The 24,257-nt window shown below is 50.3% G+C and overlaps 1 protein-coding gene across 1 annotated transcript in view; it reads right to left on the bottom strand.

Moving 5' to 3' along the window:
- Window positions 1-20,394, bottom strand: part of LOC144299625 (2'-5'-oligoadenylate synthase 3-like) — a 45,306-nt gene extending 24,912 nt beyond the window's left edge. The window contains exons 1-15 of the mRNA XM_077875016.1: window positions 20,203-20,394; window positions 16,870-17,152; window positions 14,859-15,034; window positions 13,575-13,813; window positions 11,986-12,139; window positions 11,208-11,552; window positions 9,858-10,140; window positions 9,358-9,533; window positions 8,362-8,612; window positions 7,785-7,929; window positions 6,888-7,061; window positions 5,269-5,554; window positions 3,826-4,001; window positions 3,278-3,516; window positions 2,372-2,519 (exon numbers count right to left, since the gene is read on the bottom strand). Of these exons, the coding sequence (XP_077731142.1) occupies window positions 2,372-2,519; window positions 3,278-3,516; window positions 3,826-4,001; window positions 5,269-5,554; window positions 6,888-7,061; window positions 7,785-7,929; window positions 8,362-8,612; window positions 9,358-9,533; window positions 9,858-10,140; window positions 11,208-11,552; window positions 11,986-12,139; window positions 13,575-13,813; window positions 14,859-15,034; window positions 16,870-17,152; window positions 20,203-20,379 (3,252 nt within the window). The 5' untranslated portion in view covers window positions 20,380-20,394. The remainder of the gene's footprint in view (window positions 1-2,371; window positions 2,520-3,277; window positions 3,517-3,825; window positions 4,002-5,268; window positions 5,555-6,887; window positions 7,062-7,784; window positions 7,930-8,361; window positions 8,613-9,357; window positions 9,534-9,857; window positions 10,141-11,207; window positions 11,553-11,985; window positions 12,140-13,574; window positions 13,814-14,858; window positions 15,035-16,869; window positions 17,153-20,202) is intronic.
- Window positions 20,395-24,257: the final 3,863 nt, after the last annotated feature.

The raw sequence follows: 24,257 nt of genomic DNA, 5'->3' as shown, positions 1-24,257 counted from the left end.
TAGCCCTAGTCCCAGGGGAAGCAGAGGAACTGCTCTCTAGCACTGTCTCTCTCCAAGCACAGAGCTAGTGGGGGGAAGGCCCTTCCTCGCCCCCACCCCCATCCTGCATCCCTGCAGTGGCTTGTGTACCCCAGTTCCTATGTGGAAACCCTAACCCTACTGTGATGGTATGAGGACCTGTGGTCTTTGGGAGGCGATTAGGTCTTGAGGGTGGAGCCCTCAGGAATGGGATTAGTGCCCTTACAAGAGGAGGAGGGAGGGGTGGCTAGCTCTCTGCCAAGTGAGGACACAAGGAATGTACAAGCTGGAAGGCTCTCAGCAGAACCTGACTGTGCTGACTTCCGGCCCCCAGAACTGCCAGGAATAATTTCTGTTGTTGATAAACTACCTGTTCTGACGTTCTTGTGATAGCAGCCCCAAGGGACTCAGCACCCGACAGGCAGTGCCCAGCAACAGGCCACGGAGCATCAGACTCTCTGAGACATGCAGGGGGCAGTAGGGGCAGGGTGTGGGGAGATGCATAATGGCTCCTGCTGGCCTGCCTCCTCCTGGTCCTCCCTCTGGGATGGGCCACCCCTTCACCCACCCAGATGACAGACGCTCACAGTGCAACTGCTACGGATGCTGTCCCAGACTCTGGTTGTCGGCGCTAGGCATCTGTTCCTCCCTGCGCTACGAAGGGTGGGAGACTCAACATTCGCTCCTGCGGGCCCTGCAACCAGAGTTCTGGCTGTAATTCAGATTGTGCTAAAGAAGGGGGACCGAGGCATCGTCCTGCTGAGCTGATGGCGAGCAAGCCCAGACAACCAACATTCTGGGTCTGGCCCCCGCTCTGTGGCTGTGAGGCTGTGGCACAGTGACAGTGCCATTGGCAGCAACAGCTTCCTGACCGGTGATTCAGCCATGGTACTCTAATCTGAAACCCACAGCCCGGTCACAGCCCCTGCCTTCAGCTCCTCCAGACCATCCAGGGATTTAGATCGAGTCCCTTTCTGCTTATGATTCTTGGACTATTCCATTTTCTGTGCTGAGCCCTGACTAAGAGGGACACTGGAGTGCCCCTCGCATGCACCTGGTGCATTTGCTCTGGAAGGCAGAGAGAAGCAGGTTGTGCACTGCTGTTTGGGCTTTGGCATCTTTAGGCTCTGGGGATGGAGAATCCCATTGGCAATGTTCTAGCAGGTCAAGAGAGAAGACAGGAGCCCAGGAAAAATTCAGGAAGGCAAATAGGGCATGGCCCTTAAGATACACATCTGGGGAAGAAAATAAGGCTCTAGCCATAAGGTGCTCAGTCAGGTGTCCCATGAGGAATTGCATAGTACACATGCCCCCACTCCCTGTCTGTGACAGACAAAACTAGCCAATCTGGGCATGCTCTCCTGCCAGTGGCTGAGCTCAGAGAGCTCCTCAGTAGCTTAGGCATACACTGTAGTCCTGCATCCAGGCCAGACACTGCTAATCAATCACAGCACTCATGCCATCCCTTTTCTTTACTGCATCCATGGCAGACATCACTAATTGATCAGATCACTCTTCCCAGGCATGGAGCCATTCTTCAGAATCCTCTGGAACACAGGACTCCAGGCAGCCACTATCAACTGACTGTGGCTGACAAATGGCATGAAGACTGTTTTCTCTGTGAAAAGTTGTTGGATTGGAGAAGAAGGAGAGGCCACTGGGAGGACAAGGATGAGTTTCAACAGGAGATGTGAGCTGGTTTGGATGGGCAGAGAAGTCAGGAAGGTGGAGGACATTCTCAGCAGGGGTAGAACACAGTGTAGGATGCAACAGTAACTGAGAGCACTGTCATGGCAGGAGGCTGGCAACTCAGGCTGCGGCCAACCCACAGATCCTGGACTCTGATGCATGGCACAAGAGGCAGGGGAGTCTGTGAGGTGGCCAGTGCCCATCTGATGCAAGCGGGTGTTCAATGCGGCTCAGCCGGGCTGGGTATACAGAGCAGGAGAGTGCGGGGTGGGGAGGCAGGGATGTCAGATGGGAGGTTGGACAGAGGAGTGGAGTCACTGGATCAATCTCTCTCTCACATACACATACACATGCGTGTGTGCGCAGACACACACACTAGTAGATAACCCTGAGTCTCCTCACACCAGGGCTGGTGTCCTTCTGCCCATCTGGTACAAACATAGACTCGCTGGCCTTCACACAGCAGCCTGGGGGAAGGTTACAGAAGAAGTTGGTTAGGCCTAACCTTCCTGGCGAAGCTGAGACCACAGGGACATCCAGGACATGGGGCATAGGCACACATATGGGGCCATGGCTGGGCCTGCCCCTCTGGCTGGAGTCACGCCCCTCTCCTGAGCACACTGTCCCCAACGAAGTGTGCCCCTGCTGCACATAGTTCTCTCACCTTCACTGGCCATGGTTGGATGGGGGTGCCATCCCTGTCTGTGCAGCACAGGGCAGACATGCAGGCTGTAGCTTCTGTGGCCAACAGGTCCCAGCGAGCATTATGGCCGAGGTTGCCTGTCGGGTCAGCTGGATCCAGGATGATGGGCCTGCAATTCCCATTAGGGTCAGTTTTATCCTAGTAACATCTGGGTATCCTCCTGAGGGACTGGTTGGATTGTTCTCCCTCACCCAATACTCTGCCTGGGCCACTTCTCCCTTCTGCATCCAGGGTAGACATTACTAATCAATCACCATGTTCATCTGGGCCACACCCCTTCAGCAGGTAGCAGGCGTTGGTAACCAGTCTGGGTACTGGTCCTACCATTCTCCCTTCCTAGACCTGTGGGAGATGTCACCATCTCAGAGTTTTTTTCAACATATCATGCTAAGTTGCCATTATCTGTGGGCTGGAGATGCACCATGAGTTTGTGAAAGCACCTCTGCTCTCTCTGCAGAGGCAGGCAAAATCCCAAAGAATAAGACATGCTTACATTACCTAGTGGGCTCACAGGTAGGGTTGCCAGGTTTAACAAATAGAAAGAGAGGATGCCCAGTTAAATTTGAGCTTTGGATCAACATAAGTATATCCCTAATACCACGTGGGACACACTTATACTAAAAAGTCATTCACCGTTTGTCTGAATTTCAAACTTGAACGGAGTCTTGCATTTCATCTGGCAACCCTACTTCTAGAGCGGGGCCAGGAAACAGACTGCCTGTCCCTTATGTGCTAAGGATATCCCTGTTAGAAAGGAGCTCAGTTCTGGGAAGAGGATTTTGCTGTCTCCCCTGGAAGGCCCCCGGATGTGGGGAGAGCCAGTGACCCTGTATCTGAGACTCTGTGATGGGGAGGGTGGGCCAGAACCTGGGCTGGCGAAGCTGCCGGCTCAGGAAGTCTCTGACAGTCTGGTCCTCGTTATCGTAGTTGACAGTCCAGTAGACACGGAGCTGACGGTACTGGCTGACCAGCTCCAGGACGGTGCGGAAGCCCTGGGCCATGTTGAACTGGGCGCTCTGCCCACCCTGCTCCCAGGCGTACACCGTCAGGAGTTCCAGCCCATGCTGGGGGGGCAGGGAGCCTCTCCCCCTGGGCATCTTGTTGCACTGGGGAATAGGGGAAAGAGGATGCGTCCGTTCACACTGGCAATGAAGCAGTACAGGAGGGACCCTTCCAGAGCTGGCAAGCACACCCCAAAATTTCACTGAGCACCTCCACATGTCAGATGCCTGGCCGGGCATTATCCCTTCAAAATCCTGTAACTTGGGATTTTGACGCCAGCCCAATTTTACAGAAAAGCAAACTCAGGTCCCAGAGCTACGAAATATCCCTCCTTCTGCTCCACCAGCCCCCCGCCCCCTCTCCCTCCCCCTCCTCAATGTTCCCCAGTAGGGTGGTCCGTCCTTGTGCCAAACCTGCCGGTACCAGTGCTTTACCAGTCGGATCAGACTCTTCAGCTTGGTGGGGCGAGAGATGATGAAGTCTCGCTGCAGCTCAGTGAAGCAGGTGGAATACTCGCCCGCATTGTTGTAGCTGTAGATGAGGTCCACGTAGACTTGAGACGGGGGCCTGTAGCTGGAGACCACCTGGCCTGGAGATAGGGAGGAGGCCACCATAGGTTCATTTCCCAGAGTCCCGCTGGGGCCAACTGAGAAAGGACTTCCAGAATCTTCACTTTCCCCATGGGTGGGCTAGGGCCCACTTGGGCAAAGGTAAGTCACAGGGGATTTTAGTTGGAGCCCACACATGGCATGGCCCAACATTAAGTCCCTGGCAAGAATCTTCTTTTTCTTCCTGCCCCCTTTCAACCCTTCTGTCTGTCTATCACGAAGAAAGTCTCAGCTGGGAGCTAACACATCTTTAATGGCTCTCAGCTCTTGAATGCTTGCTCATCCCTCTCTAACAAAGGGAAAGCCTCGGTCTCAGGGCCTCCGGTGGGTAAAAGGACTGTACGTGGTGAGCTGATGTCACCCTCTGGTTTCATTGCACTTAAAGGTATTCCTTGACATTCAAACTCTTGCTTTCTGAAGAACTGTGTAGATTCAGATACATTTCCGGGTGAGTCCCTTCCTTGTAACTTGTTTCCAAACCTTAGGAACCAAAAACATTCAGATACAGGGGATGTCCTTACTCTGCAAACTCTCCAGTGCAAACTCAGAACTGAATAGATACAAAGAGGTCTGTTTTGTCCAGGGATTCTTCCGTGGTGCCTGGAAGAATGCCAGGCACATACTCCGTGCATTTATTGAACTCTTGGATCCTACAGGTCTGTGGCAAGTGCAGAAGGCAGCAAGTAGCACACGAATACTTGAAGCTGGGGATATGCTGAGACACTCCAATACCCACATCATCAGGGGAAGACACTGGTGTTCAAGGTAGGGAAGTCCCTTACTCAAGGACGTTTGTCACGCTGGTGCAATTGCTGAGACAAGGACCCAGCCCAGAGCCACTGTTAGACCACATAACACTGTAGTATGAATTAGGAAAAAGGCATCTTGGGCAGCCCCAGTGGCGCAGCGGTTTAGCGCTGCCTGCAGCCTGGGGTGCGATCCTGGAGACTCGGGATCGAGTCCCATGTTAGGCTTCTTGTATGGAGCCTGCTTCTCTCTCTGCCTGTGTTTCTGCCTCTCTCTCTGTATGTGTCTCTATGAATAAATAAACAAAATCTTTAAAAAAAATAGAAAAAGGCATCCTTTTCTCCAGACACCTTGCAGGAAACTGGTGACAAGCGTACATGTGTACAATGCCTACACTGTGAACAGGTGTGGTCTGGTTGTGCACTGTGAGACCTCAAATACCGTCCCTGGCAGCCCTGCCTCTGCTTTTCCCCTTCTCAGGACTATGCCTGGGTACCTCACCTAAGGCGTTAAAGGCCGGCAGCACGTCAAAGTCCACACTCTGATCCAGCATCGTCTGGGACTTCAGGGAGAAGCTCAATACGCGGGAGTTCTCCCTCTTGGGGATCTCGAATTTCACCTCCAATTGCATCTTCTGCTGACATGCCTCCAGCTGGGCTCGGATCTCTGAGATGATCTCAGCCCGCCTGTTCCCTTGCTCAGCGAACTGGCTGAAGCAGCTGAGGAACACCACTAGATCTGCATCCGAGCGGCCTCGCAGAGCTGTGCCTTTGGCTAAAGAGCCACCCTGGAGAGGACACAGAGGTGGCTTGACCCCTGCAGGACTCCTGCTATAGCCTGTGGGTCGGGAACTTGCTGTGTAACCTTGGGCAAGTCACTTAACCTCTCTCCTTTACCTCTTTAATATGGGGTTAATATACAAGATGATTACGAGAAAAAGAAATGTTCAGGACAAAAGTTAAAACCCTTCAACAAAGGCAAACTTTCTCATTCCATCAGGTTTGGGGTCTAGGAGAGACTTGAGAGATTTTTTTTTTTTCTTTTTGGCCTGTAGTTCTCCAGCCCGTCTACACCAGGAGAGTTTTTTTTTTTTTTAAATGACTGATATCTGGCTCCTATGCCCCTGAGACTGATTTAATTGGCCTGGGAGGCAGACTCGGTATCAGTAAAATTTTAAAAATTCTCCTTGTGATTGATTCTAAGTGAAGTCACAGTTGATAACCAGTGAACCAGGTTATCATCTTTGTGTTATGAATGAGGAAGGTAAGAATCAGAGAGGGGAAGGTATTTGCCTGAGGTCACACAGCAAATCATCAGGCCTGGGACTTTTCATTGGCTGACTCTATGCTGATGATTTTCTAGAGCTGACCTGAGTCTCACTTGTGACTTCAGTTGTGGACTGAGGTTGTATCCAATGCAGCAGATAATGTGGCTTTTTATACACTTTCAGCATCTCTTCTCTACGTTCTGGGATCTGCATCCTGATTTTCTTTGGGGGAATCGCCCTCCCCCACACTCCTGTCCATGTGGAGCTGACTCCACCATAGGAGCCAGGCTTGGCCAGTCAGAGCATGATGTCTCTCTAGCCCCAGTAATTATTGGGATGGGTAGATAACCTGAGTCAGGACAATGAGACTCAATTCCAAGCCTTCCATTTGATCTTTAAGAAAACAGAATTCCCCTTTCTGGAAGCTTAGAGATGCTAAGGATCATCATATGGAAAGGGCCTACCCAAAACAAGATGGCAGAGCCAAGAGCTGAGATGAAAAGCTGAGTCCCGGTGACCTTGCATGGGCTCCTAGATCTAGCCGTACCTGATGGGAGATCAACTCCAGGGCTTTCCGTTTGCATCAGCCAATATATTTCTTTTGTTCCTCCTCTTGAATTGGTAGTCACAAGCAACCAAAACATTTGTTGAACACATCTGGGTCCTTTATCTGCCATCCACCCACAACCACATTCTGGTTTCTCTTCTATACTTGGCCTTGTGCTGATCGTTATAAGGACTACAGAAGTGGGTCAGGCCTGGCCCTGGTGATCAGCGGAGAAGCGGCCCTGGTGACCCCGGGAAAGATCAGCAGCCTGCCCTACCACTCGTCCACAGCTCTCTGGGGACTTACCTTGACCACTTTGAGCACTTTGATGGCAGAATTCTGGAAGCAGTTTTCCTTCAGGAATGAGCAGATGGTATCAACAGCCTTGTTCACTTGAGCCAAGAACTGACGGTTGGGCTGGAGAAAGTCACTGATGAACTTGTCAAGGTCCCCAGCTGGGGTTTGGTAAAGGAGAGCAGGCTACAGAAAGAATATAGGTATTGAGACAGGACTCCCAATGAATGCCCCGGCCCTGACTCTTGACATTCTATGTGGATGAGACCTTCACTATCTATCTCCCATATCCCTCTTCTTCTTCAGCTGGTTGGCAGGTCTTTGTGGTAGCATCAGAAGGACCTGAGTTCAAGTCCTGGTTCCACCACCAACACACAGCCTTGGTCGCCCCATATGGGCAAGAACTAGGCTCATGCCTCACTGGATTGTCTGGAGTATTAAGCACTGGTTATGAGCTCCTGCTGAAAAATAGTAAATGCGATAAAATCACGTCCCTTTGGGAACTGGCTATCATCGTCAGCGGGGTTCCCTGGAAGTAGAGCTTGTGATGGGGTTTCCTGTGCCTGGTTTAACTGGGGGCAGTGCTTGCAGGAGAAGGGGAGTGAGGGAAGTAGGAGAGGGCTGGAGAAGGAGCTAAGTAAGGTTCCAGCTAGAGGAAGCTTTTTCCTAATCCTGTGGGGACACTGGACTAAGAATTGCATCATAGAGCTGGTCTTGCCGTAGAACAGAGGAGGGCCTTTTGTACCCATGTTAATCAAGTCCTGGCTGGGACTGAACAATCTGCATGTTTCAGCTGTAAGCCGCCAGCAGCAAACACTCTGAGCAGCTGGGGATGTGTGCACCAGTGGGGAAAGGGGACCTGGGAGGGGGTGTCGACAGCATCCGCCACCCTAGGGATTCCTCTCTTACCATCACATCCCATGGCTGCACAGATGTGCCTTCCGTACTCCTCAAGCAGGCCTGAGTCTCCAGAACTGCTGCTTCTTGGGCCAACAGCTCCCAGCTGCCCTGGCCCACATTCCAGGTGGGGTCACCAGGATCCAGGATCAGGGGTCTGGGGGCAGAGTGGATGGGCAGGCACGGGGGGAAAGATGGGAATCAATGAAGGAGCAGGGAGTGGTGGTGAGAGGGACTAGGAAAGGGTGTGGGAGCTGGAGAGAAGGAAAAGAGTGTCAGGACCTTAGGTTTGGCCCAATCTCCCGCAAGCACAGGAGGGTTCCTGCCTGGCTGCTCCAGTCAGGAAGGTATTAGGCTCCTTAATCTAAGAAATGATATTTTATTGTGTTAATGAAACTGACCCTGGCTCCTTTTGGGGCTTCTGGTGTCCCTGCTTCCTCAGTAAAGAGTCCAGAAGGAAGCAGAGTGGGGAGTGGGCCTGGGGCACCCAGATCCCACCCTGGCCCCCTTTTGGATACAATGACTCCCCAGCAACAGCGAGAGAGGAGAAGGATGATGCAGGAAAGGCAATGGGTAAGTGGATCTGCACCTTGGTTTCTGAAGCTGGCCAAGAAGATGTGTTCTGATCGCTGGGTCCTCGAAGCTATAGTTGACTGTCCAGTAGACACAGAGCTGCTGGTGCTGCTGGACAAGCTCTAGAACAGTCTTTAAGCCTTGCGCCATTTTGAAAGAATCCTCCCCACAGCCTTGCTCCCAGGCGAAGATGGTCAGGAGCTCCAGGGCATAGACCGGAGGCAGAGAGGCACAGGCTGGCTGCTGTCCTTTGTTCTGAGCTGCGACCTATGTCACCCAAAAGCCAACCAAAGAGTAAGTGGATATGAGCACCTACTATGTGCTAAGCATGGCCCTATGTACTTGGAGAGGGAGGGGGAATATAAAAAAAATAAAAACACGGAAAAAATAGAACGCTTCTTATTTTACAGGTGGATAAACAGAGGCCTGGGGTGGGGATAGGGACTTGTTCAAGGTCACACAATGACCCGAGACCAGACTTGATCTTTGCATGGAGTCTCTCTTCCTAGGGTGTACAAGAATGGGGGCTCCAACATATTTAGCTTGGTATGCCAACATCTGTCACAATAGTGACGTTAGCAGCAGTGGTGCTCAGGAGATGTTTGTTGAATGAATACATGATTGTCAGCGCATTCAGAGAAGTGTTTAGCGGCGGATGCCCAGAGTTTATTCAGTACAATTTCCGCAGAGGACGGTAATGGTGGAACAGCATAAGCTAGGGCTTGGGGGTGGGCAAGAACAGGGAAAGCATCAGCAGTGTGAGGAAGGGGGAGAAACTGATGAGCTAGAGAAATGAGCACTTGGGGGCCTGATGGAGGAGAGACCCTCTCTCAGCAAGGGCTTCTGGCCAGGGGAAGAAGTGGAGGATGGAGGAGGTGGTCCTTCTACCTGGGATGGCCAATAAGAAGTGAAGGAAGGGAGCTGTCTGCCTAGGGGAGGAGCTGATTGGCTGAAGCAGTTGCCATGACAGCGGTTGCTTCTCGAGAGGAGCAAGGATACCTGGAGGCCTCACCTGGCGGTACCAGTGCTTCACCAGCAGGATCAGGCTCTTCAGTTTTGCCGGACGAACGTTCACGAAGTTCCTCCGCAGCTCTGCGAAGCAGGCTGCGTGCTCGCCCCCCTGGCAGCCGCTCTGGAGGAGGGTCGAGTAGACCTGGGGCGCAGGTTTGGCACCAGCACAGAGCTGCCCTGTGGACATTTGAAATGTGCTGAGGGCACGGCTCTAACGACAACAGCGGCATGTCCTAACCCGGCTACTCACCAGCCTTTATTAATATCTGAACGTTAATCACATAGCAGTGCAATCAGTGATGCACAATCTACAACATAGAATAGAACTTTTTTTTTTTTTTTTTTTTTTTAGCACCAAATATGTGCTGGGTGCTTTTCAGTAATTTTCACTAATCCAGCCAATGACTCTGCAAGGTGAGTGATCCTGACCCCTAGACAAGCTACGTAGCATAGCGGGCAAGAGAATTCATCCCCAAGGCACAGGCTGGAGGCGCCCCTCACCCACGGCATCAAAGGCAGGCACCAGGCACACATCCATCCAGCTTTCTAGGGCCGTAGACACCAGCCGGAACTGCAAAGCCTCGGGCACGGTCTGCTCAGGAAACTCCAGGCTCAGGCCGGGGACTGGGTCCTGCCACCAGGATTCCAGCTGTGCCTGCATCTCCTGAAGGATCTCTGGGCGGCGGGCCCTTTGGTCCCTGTAGTCCTCGAAGCAGTTGAGGAAAATGACCAGTTCGGCATCACAGCCACCCCTCAGGTCTGTGCCCCGGCCAAAGGAGCCCCCCTGCAGAGGAAGGAACATCTCAGACCCATGACTGTCCCTGAGCTCAGGAGTCAGACTCTGACCCCAACTCTCCACCCCATCTGCAGCCCCGACAGTACTCTCACTGATGTGGGGCCCGGGGCCACCACAACAGAGGCAGGCTGCACAAGGGTTGTGACCTCTGATTCTTAGAAGCCTGGCAGGGTCTGACTATATTTGTCTGCCCCTGCCCTCTGACCCTCAGGAGTCAGACCAACTTGCAGCAACAGATAACGGGAATGCGGTGGCATGGGGTGCAAGGATGAAAGATTTTGGCCAATCACCTGCAGCATCTACTGACTGCACATCTGGACCACAGGTAGCAAATTGAGGTCCCAGGGTCAAATGAGGCCTGCAGATGTGCTTTGTTGGCCTATTTTAATCAACCAGCCAACCAATCCATTCATTCATCTGTTCAAGACATATTTATTGAGCACTCACATGTACCAAGATATGGGAGTACATCCAAGTTCCCTGTTCTCCTGGAACTTATATTCTAGCAGGGGGGGAGAAAGGAAGGACAGTCAGCAAACAAAAGCCTCCGGAAAGTGCTAAGTGCTGTGTGGAGACAAATAAAATAGTGAGGGGACTGGAGATGGAAGGGAGGTTGCAGCTGTAAATTGAGCAGTCAGACCTCAGTGGGAAGGGGACTGGGATCCCAGACTCGAAGGAGGGGGAGGGAGCCAAGTGCATGGAGGGAGGGGGAAAAGAACATTCCAGAAATAGAAACCAGGCAGTATGGACTGTGCCCAGTGAGTTCAAGAAGCAGCCAGGAGGCCAGTATGGGGTAAGCAAAGGTCAGAGACCAGGACCAGATCCTACCAGCCTTGAAGCCATTGTGCTCTGTGAAACCGCAGAGGATTTTGAACAGAGGAGGGACGTGGTCTGATTACGGTAATAGTGGTTTCAAAAACTATCATTAAAATTTTGTTTAAAAGCTAGCACTTGGATATATACCTGCCAGCCCTCAGCTGCGTCGCTCTGGCTCCTTCCCTTCCTTACTGTGGTACCCAGGACATTTCCATCGGTGTCCCCATCCACCAACTCACCTTGCTGACCCTCGAGGCCTTGTAGACACACTTCTCTCGGAGGCAACCCAAGATGACATTGATGGCCTTGCCGACCTGCTTCTGGAACTGGGGGTTTGGTTTCAAGTGGTCCTGGATGAAGCGGTCCAGGTCCTTGGTGGCGATCTGAGACAGATCCACAGCCCTCCCCAGCGTAGAAGGGGTGATGCTGTCTGGCCCTGGGGGTCGGGGAGCTGGCCATGAAGGCTGCCTGCTTCCTGCCCTTGGGGGCACAGCATTGAGACTGCTGCTGTTCCCAGGGGTCCTCTGGGCATCGTCTCGCTGGATGGGGTGGTCTAAACCTGAGCACCCAGCACGTGGAAGGCCCTGGAGGTGTGTTGAAAGAGTTGTCTTTGCAGGCATAGAAGTTTCTCCATCCCTTCTCTTGCCAGCCCCCTCCCAACATAGTCAGGGTGACTGAGATTCAGAGGTGGGAGTGGGGGAGGGGGTGCACTGCTGGCCCATACGGTGCCTTTGTAAAGATTAGAAAAAAGTGCCCTTACAGACAGGATAAATTCTTAAAAGGAGCCCTGTGCTGGGCAGACACTGTGGTAGGCAGACACTGAGCCCATGCATGCACTCAAAGATGTTCCTCCAAGCAGGCTCAGCTTGGTGATCAGATTGAGTGCCTGTGGCCTCCACTCTGAACTCTGTCCCACACCTCACGGCCCCAGCGCCCAGTAGATGCTCAGGGAACACTGAGCATGTGAATTAGGTGTGGCTTTACACCTGATGAGGATCCCAGGAGCCCCTCACTCACGGTCCCCTCCCAGGGCTGCACAGTGTCCCCTGCCGTCTGCAGAAAGCACGGGTGCTCATAGCAGGACTCTGCCTCTCTGGCCAGTATATCCCAGTGCCATGTGTCTCCATTCCCAACATCCCACGTGGGGTCAGCCGGGTCCAGGATCACAGGCCTGCAAATCCAGAGGGACAGGAAGATTCTGTTTAGTAAGATGGTCAAGATCAGGGGCTCTGAGGTCAAGCAGAACTGGTTCCAATCCCAGCTCTTCTACTTTCAGTGTGACCTGGGGTAGATGGCTTACCTCCTCTGAACCTGTTTCCTTATCTGCAAAATGGGGATAACCACAGTGCCTGCTCTGGTGGGTTGTTGTAGAGATTAAATTGGAGCAAAAGTCCTTCCTCAACTCTGGCAGCACATGAGAATCATAAAATACGAGGATCCATCCCCAGGGACTCAGAGTTACCACCATGATGTAGCCATTTTATTCCTACACGTGTATCCAATGGTGCCCATACACAGAAGTGCATGTACGAGGCCCTTCTAGACTGTTCCTAACAGCCTTCCTGTAATAGCCCCAGGGCAGAAACAACCAAATATCCATCATCAGCAGAATGGAAAGCATATTGTGATAAATTCACGTAATTGAATACTATTTGGCAACACAAAACAATCAACAATAATAAGCAAGTACACAAAACTATACGGAAGAATTTCAAAAGCATGATATTGAGAAAGAGATGCCAGACACAAAAGCATATGTCGTATGATTCCATTTCAAGATTTCAAAACAGATAGGACTGGAATGGTAAGAGTCAGAGTGGGGTCACCTCTGGGAAGTTACTGACCTGGAGAAATAAAAGGGAAGCTTGTTCTCCCTTGATCTGATGGTGGTTTCACGGGCTTGTTCACTTTATAGAAAGTCACCAAAATGTGCACCTAAGGAGCACCTGGGTGGCTTAGTGGTTGAGTGTCTGCCTTTGGCTCAGGTCGTGATCCTGGGGTCCTGGGATCGAGTCCCGCATCAGGCTCCCTGCATGGGGCCTGCTTCTTCCTTGCCTGTGTCTCTGCCTCTCTCTCTCTCTCTCTCTCTCTCTCTCTCTCTCTCATTCTGTATCTCTCACGAATAAGTAAATAAAATCTTTAAAAAAACAGAAACCAAAAAACAAAATGTGCACCTTGGATGTGTATACTATGTGTCGCTAAAATCCTCACGCATAAAATATGTTCACACAAGAAAAAGCTTTTTTAAAAACTGCCCTGGGCAGCCCGGGTGGCTCAGCGGTTTAGCGCCTGCCTTCAGCCCGGGGCGTGATCCTGGAGACCGGGGATCGAGTCCCACGTCGGGCTCCCTGCATGGAGCCTGCTTTTCCCTCTGCCTGTGTCTCTACCTCTCTGTGTGTCTGTCATGAATAAATAAATAAAGTCTTTAAAAAAAACCAAAATTGCCCCAAGTGATTTTAATTTCCCTCTGGGGCTAAATCCAGTTAGGGAGTGCATGTACAGTGCCTGGCTTTGGCCCTCAGGAAATGAGACCTATTTTATCACGTTAATTATCTCCCGTGGCCCTAGCCCAGGAAAGTGGGTCCGTTGGGCGTATGGGGAGGTACCTGGGTTTTTTCAGCTGGGAACTCAAGAAGCTCCTGACTGTAGGGTTCTCGAAGCCATAGTTGAGCGTCCAGAAAACACACAGCTGCCGATACTCCTGGATCAGGCCTAGGACGGTCCGGAGGCCCTGGGCCAGGCTGAAGGCATCCTTCCCACAGCCCTGCTCCCAGGCGAAGATGGTCAGCAGCTCCAGGGCATAGGCTGGAGGCAGCATCTCCCTCTTCGCTTCCTCCTGGCATACCTGTAAGACGGTGAAGGGGAGGGGAAAAAAGAGCTCTCGGCAGAACTTTGCTGGATCTTTCAGGCTCTGGGGGGCAGACCCCACACGCTGAAGCCTGGGATGAGATGCTATGTTCTAGGAGCAACATGATATTTCCCATCTGCCTTCGACTTGGAGCTTCAGCAAAGTCATGGGCTCATGTGAGATTCAAGCCCTTAGGACTGGGGAGCAGTCAGAGAGAGGCCAGTGGCTAATGTGAGACTGTCACTGATCCCTCAAAAGAAACCATGGCAGACTTTGCCCAGGGTCACACAGCAAGTCAGTGGCTGAGCAAGAACTGGAATCCAGGACCTCCACAGACTAGACTTGCTTTATGATGAGTGGTCCAAGAAGAGGACTAAGCCATGTGCCCTAAGATTTTGTGGGCTTGTCCCCTCATCTCCAGGCACAGGCTGGGCACCCCTTCCTCAAAGCATAAGAGTCTATCAACAAACATGCATATTTTGGAGGGAGGTTGTTATTCCAGAGGCTGGAATGGGAGATGTACAAACTCCACATTACTTCACACCATACATAAAATATTCCAGATAGTTTCAAAGCCCTAAAACCACATAAGAAGAAAATCTTAATACCTTTTGAGAGGAACCACAGAAGAATAATTTTAGAAAGTCAGGATAGGCAAAGTCTTATTACACAAGACATATGAGGTACAAATCATGTTTTTCTTAAGGAAAACATGAACACACCTGATTACATTAAAATTCAAACATTTTTCTGTGGTGAGAGACCTATGAACAAAATGAAAGTACAAGCCATGGACAGGGATAGTAGATTTACATTATAGTAACTCAATAAGAATTAGCACCCAGAATATATAAAGAGCTCCAACAAACCAACAATAAGAAGACAGCTAAAGTGGTGGAAAATAATAAATGATATGAACAGGCAGTTCCCACAAAGAGAAACATGAATGGCTGCAAAACATAAGAAAATATTCTCACTGCCATGAAATCACAAATTTAAACAGTCATATGCCTGCATCAAGGACCCTCAGGGGAGGCCTCACCTGACGGTACCAGTGCTTCACCAGCAAGATCAGGCTCTTCAGTTTTGCCGGACGAACGTTCACAAAGTTCCTCCGCAGCTCTGCAAAGCAGGCTGCGTGCTCGCCCCCCTGGCAACCACTGTGGAGGAGAGTCGAGTAGACCTGGGGCGCAGGTTTGGCACCAGCACAGAGCTGCCCTGTGGGTGGGAAATGATGTGAATCAGAAAAGGTTCTGAGGCACAGGATGGAGAAACTGGGGGGAATTTGGTGGCAGGGGGTGGAAGGAGCAGAGATTCACTAGCATGGGGGTTGGAGGATAAAGAAGAGGGCCTGGAGCTTCTCATGTGGCAGAGAGGAAAGCTCCAGGCCAGAAGGAAGGGTCCCTTCCTTCCAAACCCAGGGCCAGGCTGAAGAAGATCAGCCATATCCCAAGGTGGTTAAATAGGAATGATGCTTCCAGCTGAGTCAGGAGTACTTATAACCTGGCAGTTCTTCCCACCCCGAGGCTCCCTCAGGCACTATTAAAACACCACCGTACATACCTTTAATTAATTGGTGCCAGAGGGAAATAGCTGGAGAAATAGAAGGCAAGAGGTTCTGATGCCTTAGCAGGGATTGCTAATTTTTTTTAGTGCTTTGGACATGCCAGGCAGGCGCTCTGCTGAAAGTTTCATGTGAGCCCCCCATATTTCCACCAAAACCCTATCGGGAAGTATTCTTCACCTCATTTTACAGCCCAGGACCCTGAAGCTCAGAGAAATTCAGTACTCTCCCCAAGGTTATATAGCTGGCAAGTGATGGAGACAGGATTGGCACTTAAAGCTGGCTGACTTTACAGTATGTGCCTTTTCTCCACCACTTCCTGTGGGCCTAGCCTGGGAAATGTGAACACTCTCCATAATTTCCCAGATTCCTATCATCGCTTCCATGCTGTGTGACTTTGGGTGAGTTACTGTCTGTCTCTGTGCCTCAGTGTCCTTATTAATAAAAAGGAAGATAAGACAGTACAGACCTCATAGGTTTATTTTGAGAATTAATGAGATAAGGTATGTCAGGGGTTTGGAATAGCTAAGCATTTAATAAGTAGTAGCTATTATGATTAATATGTGTGTACCCAGAGGGTGGGTGTAGTAGGTGTGGGATTGTGTGGCTGTCTGCCAGGACATCATAATCTGGATAAATTCGACAGCTATCCCCCAGGGCATCATGGTCAATAAGAATAATAAGAATGGTGGAAAATAATAATAATAATAATAATAATAATAATAATAAGACCTCTGGGGGGCTCAGTGGTTGAGCATCTGCCTTCACTCAGGGCGTGATCCCGGGGTCCTGGGATCAAGTCCTGCATCGGGCTCCCTGCATGGAGCCTGCTTCTCCCTCTACCTGTGTCTCTGCCTCTCTCTCTGTGCCTCTCATGAATAAATAAATAAAATCTTAACAAAAAATAATAAGAAGAAAATAACAACAAGCACTCATATAGTCACAGCATGTGCCAGGCACTGTTCTAAGTTCATCACATGCATTGATGCATACAGTCTCTGTAAGATGCATTACTAGGGTTCCATTATTATTAACCTCATTTTACATATGTGGGCACAGGGGCACATTATTATATTAAATCAAGCATGGACATAATATGAAGGGGAATCACATTAATGCTTTTAAGATAAAAATACAAGATTTTGCAGAATTCTGGCCTTGTCCACAGTCCCCTGCTCCCAGGCACCTGCCCGTTTGCCTTCTCCTTTGGGGTATTTATAGAAGGGCTGAGCAGCATTGATCTAGGCAGTCGCTGAAGGAAAGTCTCCCCAGTTGCTTGAGCGAGGGCCAAGCACCTGGACACCAGGACTACGGATCCATGAGGAACTGGGCCTTCTTGGCCCATTCTCAGTATGTTTAGTGAGGAAACTGGAGCCCAGAGAGGGTCGCCCAGGCCACATAGAAGGTTGGGGCAGGGTCCAAACAGCAAGCCCTGTCTTACTCCTAATGATCTTGCCCCCAAGCCTGGAAGGGGCCAGGGACCCCTCACCCAGAGCGTCAAAGGCCGGCACCAAGCTAACATCCATCCAGTTTTCAAGGTCCGTGGATGCCAGGCGGAACTGTAGGACCCCGGGCCTGTCCTGCCAAAGAGTCTCAAAGTTCAGACCGGGGATGGGTTTCTGCCACCAAGATTGCAGCAGGTCCCACAGATCTTTGAGGATCTCTGCCCTATCGACGCTGTGGTCCTTGTAGCTCTTGAAGCAGTCGAGGAAGATGACAATTTCAGAATCACAGCCACCCCTCAGGGCTGTGCCCCGGCCGGCGGAGCCTCCCTACAAAGAAAAAAAAATAACTCAGAATTCTGCATTCTTCCATTCTAGGGCCCACACGGGCCGGCAGGCAACCTAAGTGAAGCAAGGGGGTTGTGTGGGGAGACTGTGGGCACACAGCTCCTGGCATTTGAAGTCATGCAGAAATACAGGTCAAGGAGTGCCTGGGTGGCACAGTCGGTTAAGCATCTGCCTTCGGCTCAGGGTCCTGGGATTGAGTCCCACATCAAGCTCCCTGCTCAGTGGGGAGTCTGCTTGTTCCTCTCCCTCTGCCCCTGCTCATGCTCACTCTCTCTCGAATGAATGAATGAATGAATGAATGAATTCAGGTCGAGCACAGCCAGCTCTGAGTTTTAAAGAAAAGCAATTTTCTTTTTTTAAAAGATTTTATTTATTTATTCACAAGAGACCCAGAGAGAGAGGCAGAGACACACACAGAGGGAAAAGCAGGTTCCAAGCAGGAAGCCCGATGTGGGACTCGATCCTGGGACTCCAGGATCACGCCTTGAGCCAAAGGCAGATAGATGCTCAACAGCTGAGCCACCCAGGTGTCCCGAAAAGCAATTTTCAATTGTAAACTCATGGTTTCTAAATGTTGGCAACCTACTTCAGAACATTTTTGTTAATTTAAAAATTTTCAATTTTTTAAAAATTAAAACTGTTGGTGAAACAAATTCTGGTCTGCAGAACACATGTTTGTGACCTTTGCCTATGATACGATCCACTGAATTTGCGGCACCTCTCTGAAGGGTATTTCTTTCTGCAAAGCCGTCAGCAGGGATTTGGGAAGGAAACTCACAGGCTCAGAGTCTCTCCTCTGTGTCTGCAGCTCTGTCAAATGCCTGACAACCTGTAATCTCACTTCCAGGCAATACCGCTGAAGTGGTTACTTGTGGTTGCATGAGACCGTGAGGCTCAGGGCGGAGAAGTGAGTAACACAGCCCGGAAAAGACAAGAAGCAAGATTAGCCCTCCAGGGGCATCTCCCCGACCAAGCTGGGATGGCTAATTATCCCAGTGGTATCCCAGTTTGCTTGCTGCCAGCTCCTCACATCGGGGGCTGCCAACCAAGGGGGAACAGGGCAGAGCACAGAAGATTGTAGACTGAGCACTTCCTGCATATTTTGCACATGATCATCTCAGTGAAGCTCCCTAACACGCCTGGGAGAAAGGTTGTGGTTTGCTCTCACTTTACAGAGGAGGAAATGGGGAAACGAAAGTGCAGGGAGGTTGCTTAGCAACACCCCACCTGGAGAGGCAGCAGGGTGCTTTGAAGGTCAGAAGGTCAACTCAGGAGATCCAGCTCCAAGCCCACCTTCTTCCGGCACCCCCTCCCCATAGATTAAAATACTTTTTATTATGAACATTTCTACACTTACATGGAAGAAGAAAGGGTTGGTTTTTTTTTTTTTTTTTTTAGATTTTATTTATTTATTCATGAGAGACAGAAAGAGAGAGAGGCAGATACACAGGCAGAGGGAGAAGCAGGCTCCATGTAGGGAGCCCGCAGCAGGACTCGATCCCGGGTCCCCAGGATCAGGCCCTGAGCTGAAGGCAGCTATAAACTGCTGAGCCACCCGGGCTGCCCGAAGAAAGGGTTTTAAAGAAGTCTTTGACATATTTGCTCCTTTTATTTGACCCCTGTTTCCTTTTTATGTGATTTTAAGAGAAATTCCAGCCCCTGTGTCATTTCATCCACATACACTTTCATGGGCATCTAGAAAGTGGTGATCCCCAATGGGGGGGGGTGACATTTGTCCCAGGGGATGTTTTGCAATGCTGAGAGACGTTTTTGGTGGTCATATAGGGAGCAGGGGAGCTCCTTCATGTTGGCACCCCCCGGGGGGGGGGCGCAGTTCTTCTGAGGTCTATCACCCCTTCTTTGCATTCTGGTCGACCCAGAAGTCCCAGGCTCATCTCACACATCGCACATCGTAGTCCAGCCCTGGAATCAGCCATTCTTCCACGGAGTCCTCTCTTCAGGGAGCAGCTTCTCAAGGCTGGAAAGGTAGCCCATAGCTGTACCCACTTCACCACTGCCTCCTTGAAAGCCTGGAGTGATCAGAAGGCTGGAAGCTAAATGCAACCACGAGAGCTGTTCCAGGTTTTCCAGGGAAGCCGAGGAAGCCAGAGGTTTAGAGATTCTTAAATTCTTGCTCCGAAGAAATTTTTCCTGTCTACCTCCAAGGCAGAAATGTACCTCCACACTGCATAGGCTGCGTGTCTCTTCTCCGTCCCTTTCCCCTTTCGTACCTCCCAAGCTACGACTCCACTGTCAGAAAGCACTAGCTGCTCTGGGGGCATCCCCTGCTCTGTATTCATCCCTCCCCTGACAAGCTCCAGGTCCCCTCTACCCCAGCCAGCTTCCCTCATGCACCCCTGGGGCCCCTGAATTTGCACTGAGGATATAGCAGCTGACACCTCCCTCCCTGAGTCTGTGGGCATCCTGTGGTCCCCGCGGCAGTGTGGCATTTAAGTGACAAAAATTGGCCTTGGGTAGTGGCTCACCCACACCCAGTCCCGGTTTCCCAAGTCATGATACAGGGATAATAATCGTACCTAAGTGTCAGCATTACGCCAGGTGACTCATTTAACGAGACTGTGTTTATTGTTATTGGGTAGTTTCTCAGTCAATAGGCTATTAGGGCTATTAAAGAATACTCATGTTTCTGTATCCTGAGGGTCAGCCGCGGTGTGAGGACTGGCGTCTGTTTGGACCGGGTAGATAGATGACAGAGCCAACGAGCGAACCCAAGAGAGGCAGCCCGGAGGAGCAAGGATGCAAGAGTCAGGCTACCTGGCTTTGAAACCTGGCTGGACCTCTTACGAGCTTGGACACCTGATTTTGTCTCTGTGCCTCAGTTTCCCCCGTGTTAGGTGGGGTTCATGTCCCCACCCGGCCGGGCTGGTGCTGTCTAAATATGCCAAAGACAGGAGTGGAAAGAGCTGATCGGAACCGTCGGGGTCCGCGTCGCCCACGGTCCCGCGCCAGCCTCATCTGAGGGTCGCTCCTGTTTATAGGCGACCCCCCCCCCCCGCCCCCAAGGCGCCTACCTTGGCGGTTTTCAGCACCCTCCAGGGCTGGGCGGCGGCGCGGTCGCCGCGCTCACGCAGGGTGGTGGCCAGGGCGCCCAGGGCGCGCCAGGCGGCCCGCTGGAACTCGGCAGACGGCTGCAGGCGGCGGGCCACCAGGCTGGCCAGCGCCGCGGCGGGGGTGCGGTACACGTCCATGGCCTGCTCCGCGCGCCGGGACGCTCCGCCCAGGCTGTGCGCCCGAGGCCGGGAGCCCGCCGCGCTGCTGCCCAGCCTCCTCCGCTGCTCCTCCTCCCTCCTCCCCAGGCCTTCCGTTCCTCTCCCGCTTTCAGTTTCATTTCTTTCCAGCAGCTCTGGGCTCCGGCGCCGATTTCCCACTCTCGGTTTCCTTTTCTCCACCTCCCCGCTTCCAGCACTGGGTCCGCCTACCCTGCACCCACCCGCCCAGCCACCCCGGCCAGCTGCCGGGAACGGCAACACACCTGAACAAAACGCCCTAACAGTAGCAGAGTGCTAGCAGGGGCACCGAGTCATGAACCCTGAGCATTGCAAGAGACGTGCAGGATTGACGGAGGACATGGTCACACCTGTAACCCAGCAGCCTGGAGGGGGTTCAACCCGAGGCTGGCTCTCTGGCTGAAGGAGGCATTGAAGAACCACCAGTGACAAAGAACATTTGCAGAACACTTGTACCTCATTGCTTTACATACATCCTCGCATCCAGTCCTCCCAACAACCAGGATGTAAGTGCTGTTATTATCAAGCCCACTTGAGAGATGAGGAAGTTAAGGTACAGAGAATGGAGGCACCTTGACCAAGGTCACATGCGTAGACTGGATCCAAACCCAGTGCAAGTCTCAGTTCTCGTGCTCTGTTCTTACAGGAGCCAAGTCCTCCTAAATAATACAGGCATTCAATGCAATTCCAAAATGTTTAGAATTCCAGTTTTTAAAACGTCAAGATTATCCTTCTGAAATCTGTAAGAATTAAGAATTATGTTCAAGAGGAGAAATGAGGAAGGAAGGTCAGTGTAGGATGGCACCTCACATGATATTACATCTTAAGACATTGTGAAACTTCAAGAGTTAAGTCCCTTTGGGACTGGCACAAAACTAGGCGGATAGTCCACTGCGGGGTGGAGACTTGAATCCACCAGGTTGCTCACTGATGTTTCTATCTTCACGCCTGTCTTCTCCCTTTCTGATGGTTTCACTGTTGCTCCTGTACCCAGTGGACTAGAACCTGAGCTCTTTCCCAGACCTGGCCCATGCCACAATCCATCCACTCCTCCCTATGTCACTCAAAATTCATTAGTCTTCTGTCCCATCCACTCAGGGATGTACCCTGACTTGGAGTGTATCTCCAGTAGCAACGAATGTTAACAAGGAATTCCTAAAGTCTGCCTTAACCTACAGGAAATAGATGGGGGTGGAGGGTGAACTTCAGAGTTCAGAGTGAATCAGAGGAAGAGGTGCAGACTACCAATGTGTGCATCCTGTTTATATTTTAGGTAGTGAGTGCCACATTATTGGGAGGTATTCAAGTGTAGGAAAAGGATTGTTTTGTAGGTTCAATGTTGTGGAGGGAATTCAAGCCAGGTACCCTCAGCCATAAAGCCGTAGTTTCATCCTCTTCCATCAGTTGGTCATTTCCTGATTCACAGGTCATTTAAGAAATCCTCCATTGGAGGGGCACCCGGGTGGTTCAGTGGTCGAGTGTCTGTCTTTGGCTCAGGGCGTGATCCTGGGGTCCTGGGATCGAGTCTCGCATCACGCTCTCTTCAAGGGGCCTACTTTTCCCTCTGCCTATGTCTCTGCCTCTCTCTCTCTCTGTGTCAATCATGAATAAATAAATAAAATCTTAAAAAAAGGAAAAAAGAAATCCTCCATTGGAGATGGTATTCTGAACACACTCTCGAGATCCTACCAAAATGACAGCAAAGATGTGTTAAAAGTATCATGCGACTAACTCAACAGGTTGGAAATCAAGAAAATCGGCGTCAAGGGACCAGCACATTTGAGGAATGTTGAGAAGGGAGAAAGCAGAGAGTCAAGATTCCACGAAGATGTGGGGCTGATTATATACACAAGCCTTCAACTACTGCCCTAGACTCTAGAAATCATAGGGAAGAGATGAAAAAATCTACTAATGCTGCTGGATCCTAAGTCGAGGCACCACTGGTGAACTGTAGACAATGAGACCGTGACATAGGTGCAGGATGGGATGAAGGAGGACAATTTTTGGCCTGAAACACCATAATGAAGAAAGTACTTCTTCAGGGTGGGAAGGGCTCTGAGGATTTCGAGGGTGGGGCCCTGGCATTTCACAGACAAAGGGGTGTGCAGGGAGGGCATCTGGGAGCTCTCACTCAGGGCTTCAAAGGTGGCATTACTTTAAAATTCCCCTTTTCTTGGGGCACCTGGGTGGCTCAATTGGTTAAGTGTCCACCTTCGGCTCAGGTCATGATCCCAGAGTCCTGGGATGGAGCCACACATCGGGCTCCCTACTCAGAGAATCTGCTTCTCTCTCTACTTCTGCCCATCCCCTTGTTTGTGCACTCGTGCTTTCTCTCTCTCTCTCTCTCTCTCTCTCTCTCTCGATCACTCTCTCTAAAATAAGTGAATAAAATCTTAAAAAAAATTCTCCTTCTCTTGAGCTGGGAGGACCTCAGCATCAATCCTGGACCTCCAGGTTCTCATCACCCGTTTTCTCTCTTTGACGGCCTTCTAGCTGTGCCCTCATTTTTTTGGCTGAAAGCCCTTCTCAGTTTCATTTCTTCACCAGGAAGTTACCTAAAATGGGGCAAGACCTCTGAGGATGCAGAACGGGTGACTCAGGAGCCGTGGTTTTCATATGATCATTTCCGTCTTCCCTTACATATCTGCTCCTCTGTTTCCAAATCTATGAATCTGTGCCAGAACCAGCAATTCCACATACCAGCACCTAGAGATTTCTATAAGCCACCCGGGGCCTGCTGGCTTTGCATAAGGTACCAGAGTTTAGCAGGAGAGAAATCCTTATCCAAAACATTTTTTATTTTTTGCAAGAAAAATTGCTTCAATGTTTCTTGTGGTCATACAAGTAATACAAGTTTATTGCACAAAATTGATAAAGTCAGGGGCACCTGGGTGGCTCAGTCAGGTCCTCATCCAAAGGTCCTGGCCCCCCCCAACCCCCCCACCCCGGTCTTCCTGCTCAGCTGAGTGAGAGTCTGATTCTCTTTCTCTCTCTGCCCCTTCCCTGGTTGTGCTCTCTCTCTCTTTCTCGCTCTGCCCTTCCTCCTGCTTGTTCTCTCTCTCTCTCTCTCTCTCTGAAATAAAAAATAAAAATCTTTAAGAAGACATTTAGGTCTTCCATGAACCAAATGCTACAAAATACAATTAAAGAAAACATACTGAGTACAATAACATAGAAACAAATATGTAAGAATAACATGACCCAGGAAATAAGAGATCTATGCAGTGAAAAATTATAATAGTTACAGTGTCATTAAAAAAAATTAAAAGTAGTGAAAAGAAACTCCAAATTCACGGATGGAGGTTCTCACTAGAACATTGATGTTGTTCTTCCTAAACTAATTTATGTAATTCCAATCTAATGCCTCCCCATAATTTGGGTGGAACTTCATTCATTGAGTGTAAAATTAACATAAAAATAAAGAGGGCCTAGAGAAGCCAGGGCTTTTCCCCCCTCTAATGCAAGATTTATTTGTTATTATTTTTTAATAGACAATAATTTCCAGGAGGCTCTCAGGTAGATTTACACAAGTTAATTGCTTTCACTGTTGGAAGCAGAATAATTAGGATATATATATTTGGTTAGAAAAAGGGAAAAAAGGTATTGAACTTAGATTCCAACTACTGATTCCAATTTGGATTACTTTTTAATTACAGTGTATTTAACATACAGTGTTATATTAATTTCAGGGGTACCATATAGTGATTCAATAATACTGTATAATTATATTATAATATTAATTATAATATTATATATTATACTCAGCACTCATCCTGATAGGTGTACTCTTGATTCTCTTTGCCTATTTCACCCAACCCCCCACAGCCATCCTGTCTGGT

Source organism: Canis aureus, chromosome 27, assembly GCF_053574225.1.
Source record: "Canis aureus isolate CA01 chromosome 27, VMU_Caureus_v.1.0, whole genome shotgun sequence".
Taxonomy (NCBI): domain Eukaryota; kingdom Metazoa; phylum Chordata; class Mammalia; order Carnivora; family Canidae; genus Canis; species Canis aureus.
The sequence above is the reverse complement of the archived record's forward strand: the minus strand, read 5'-3'. Positions and strand labels throughout refer to the sequence as shown.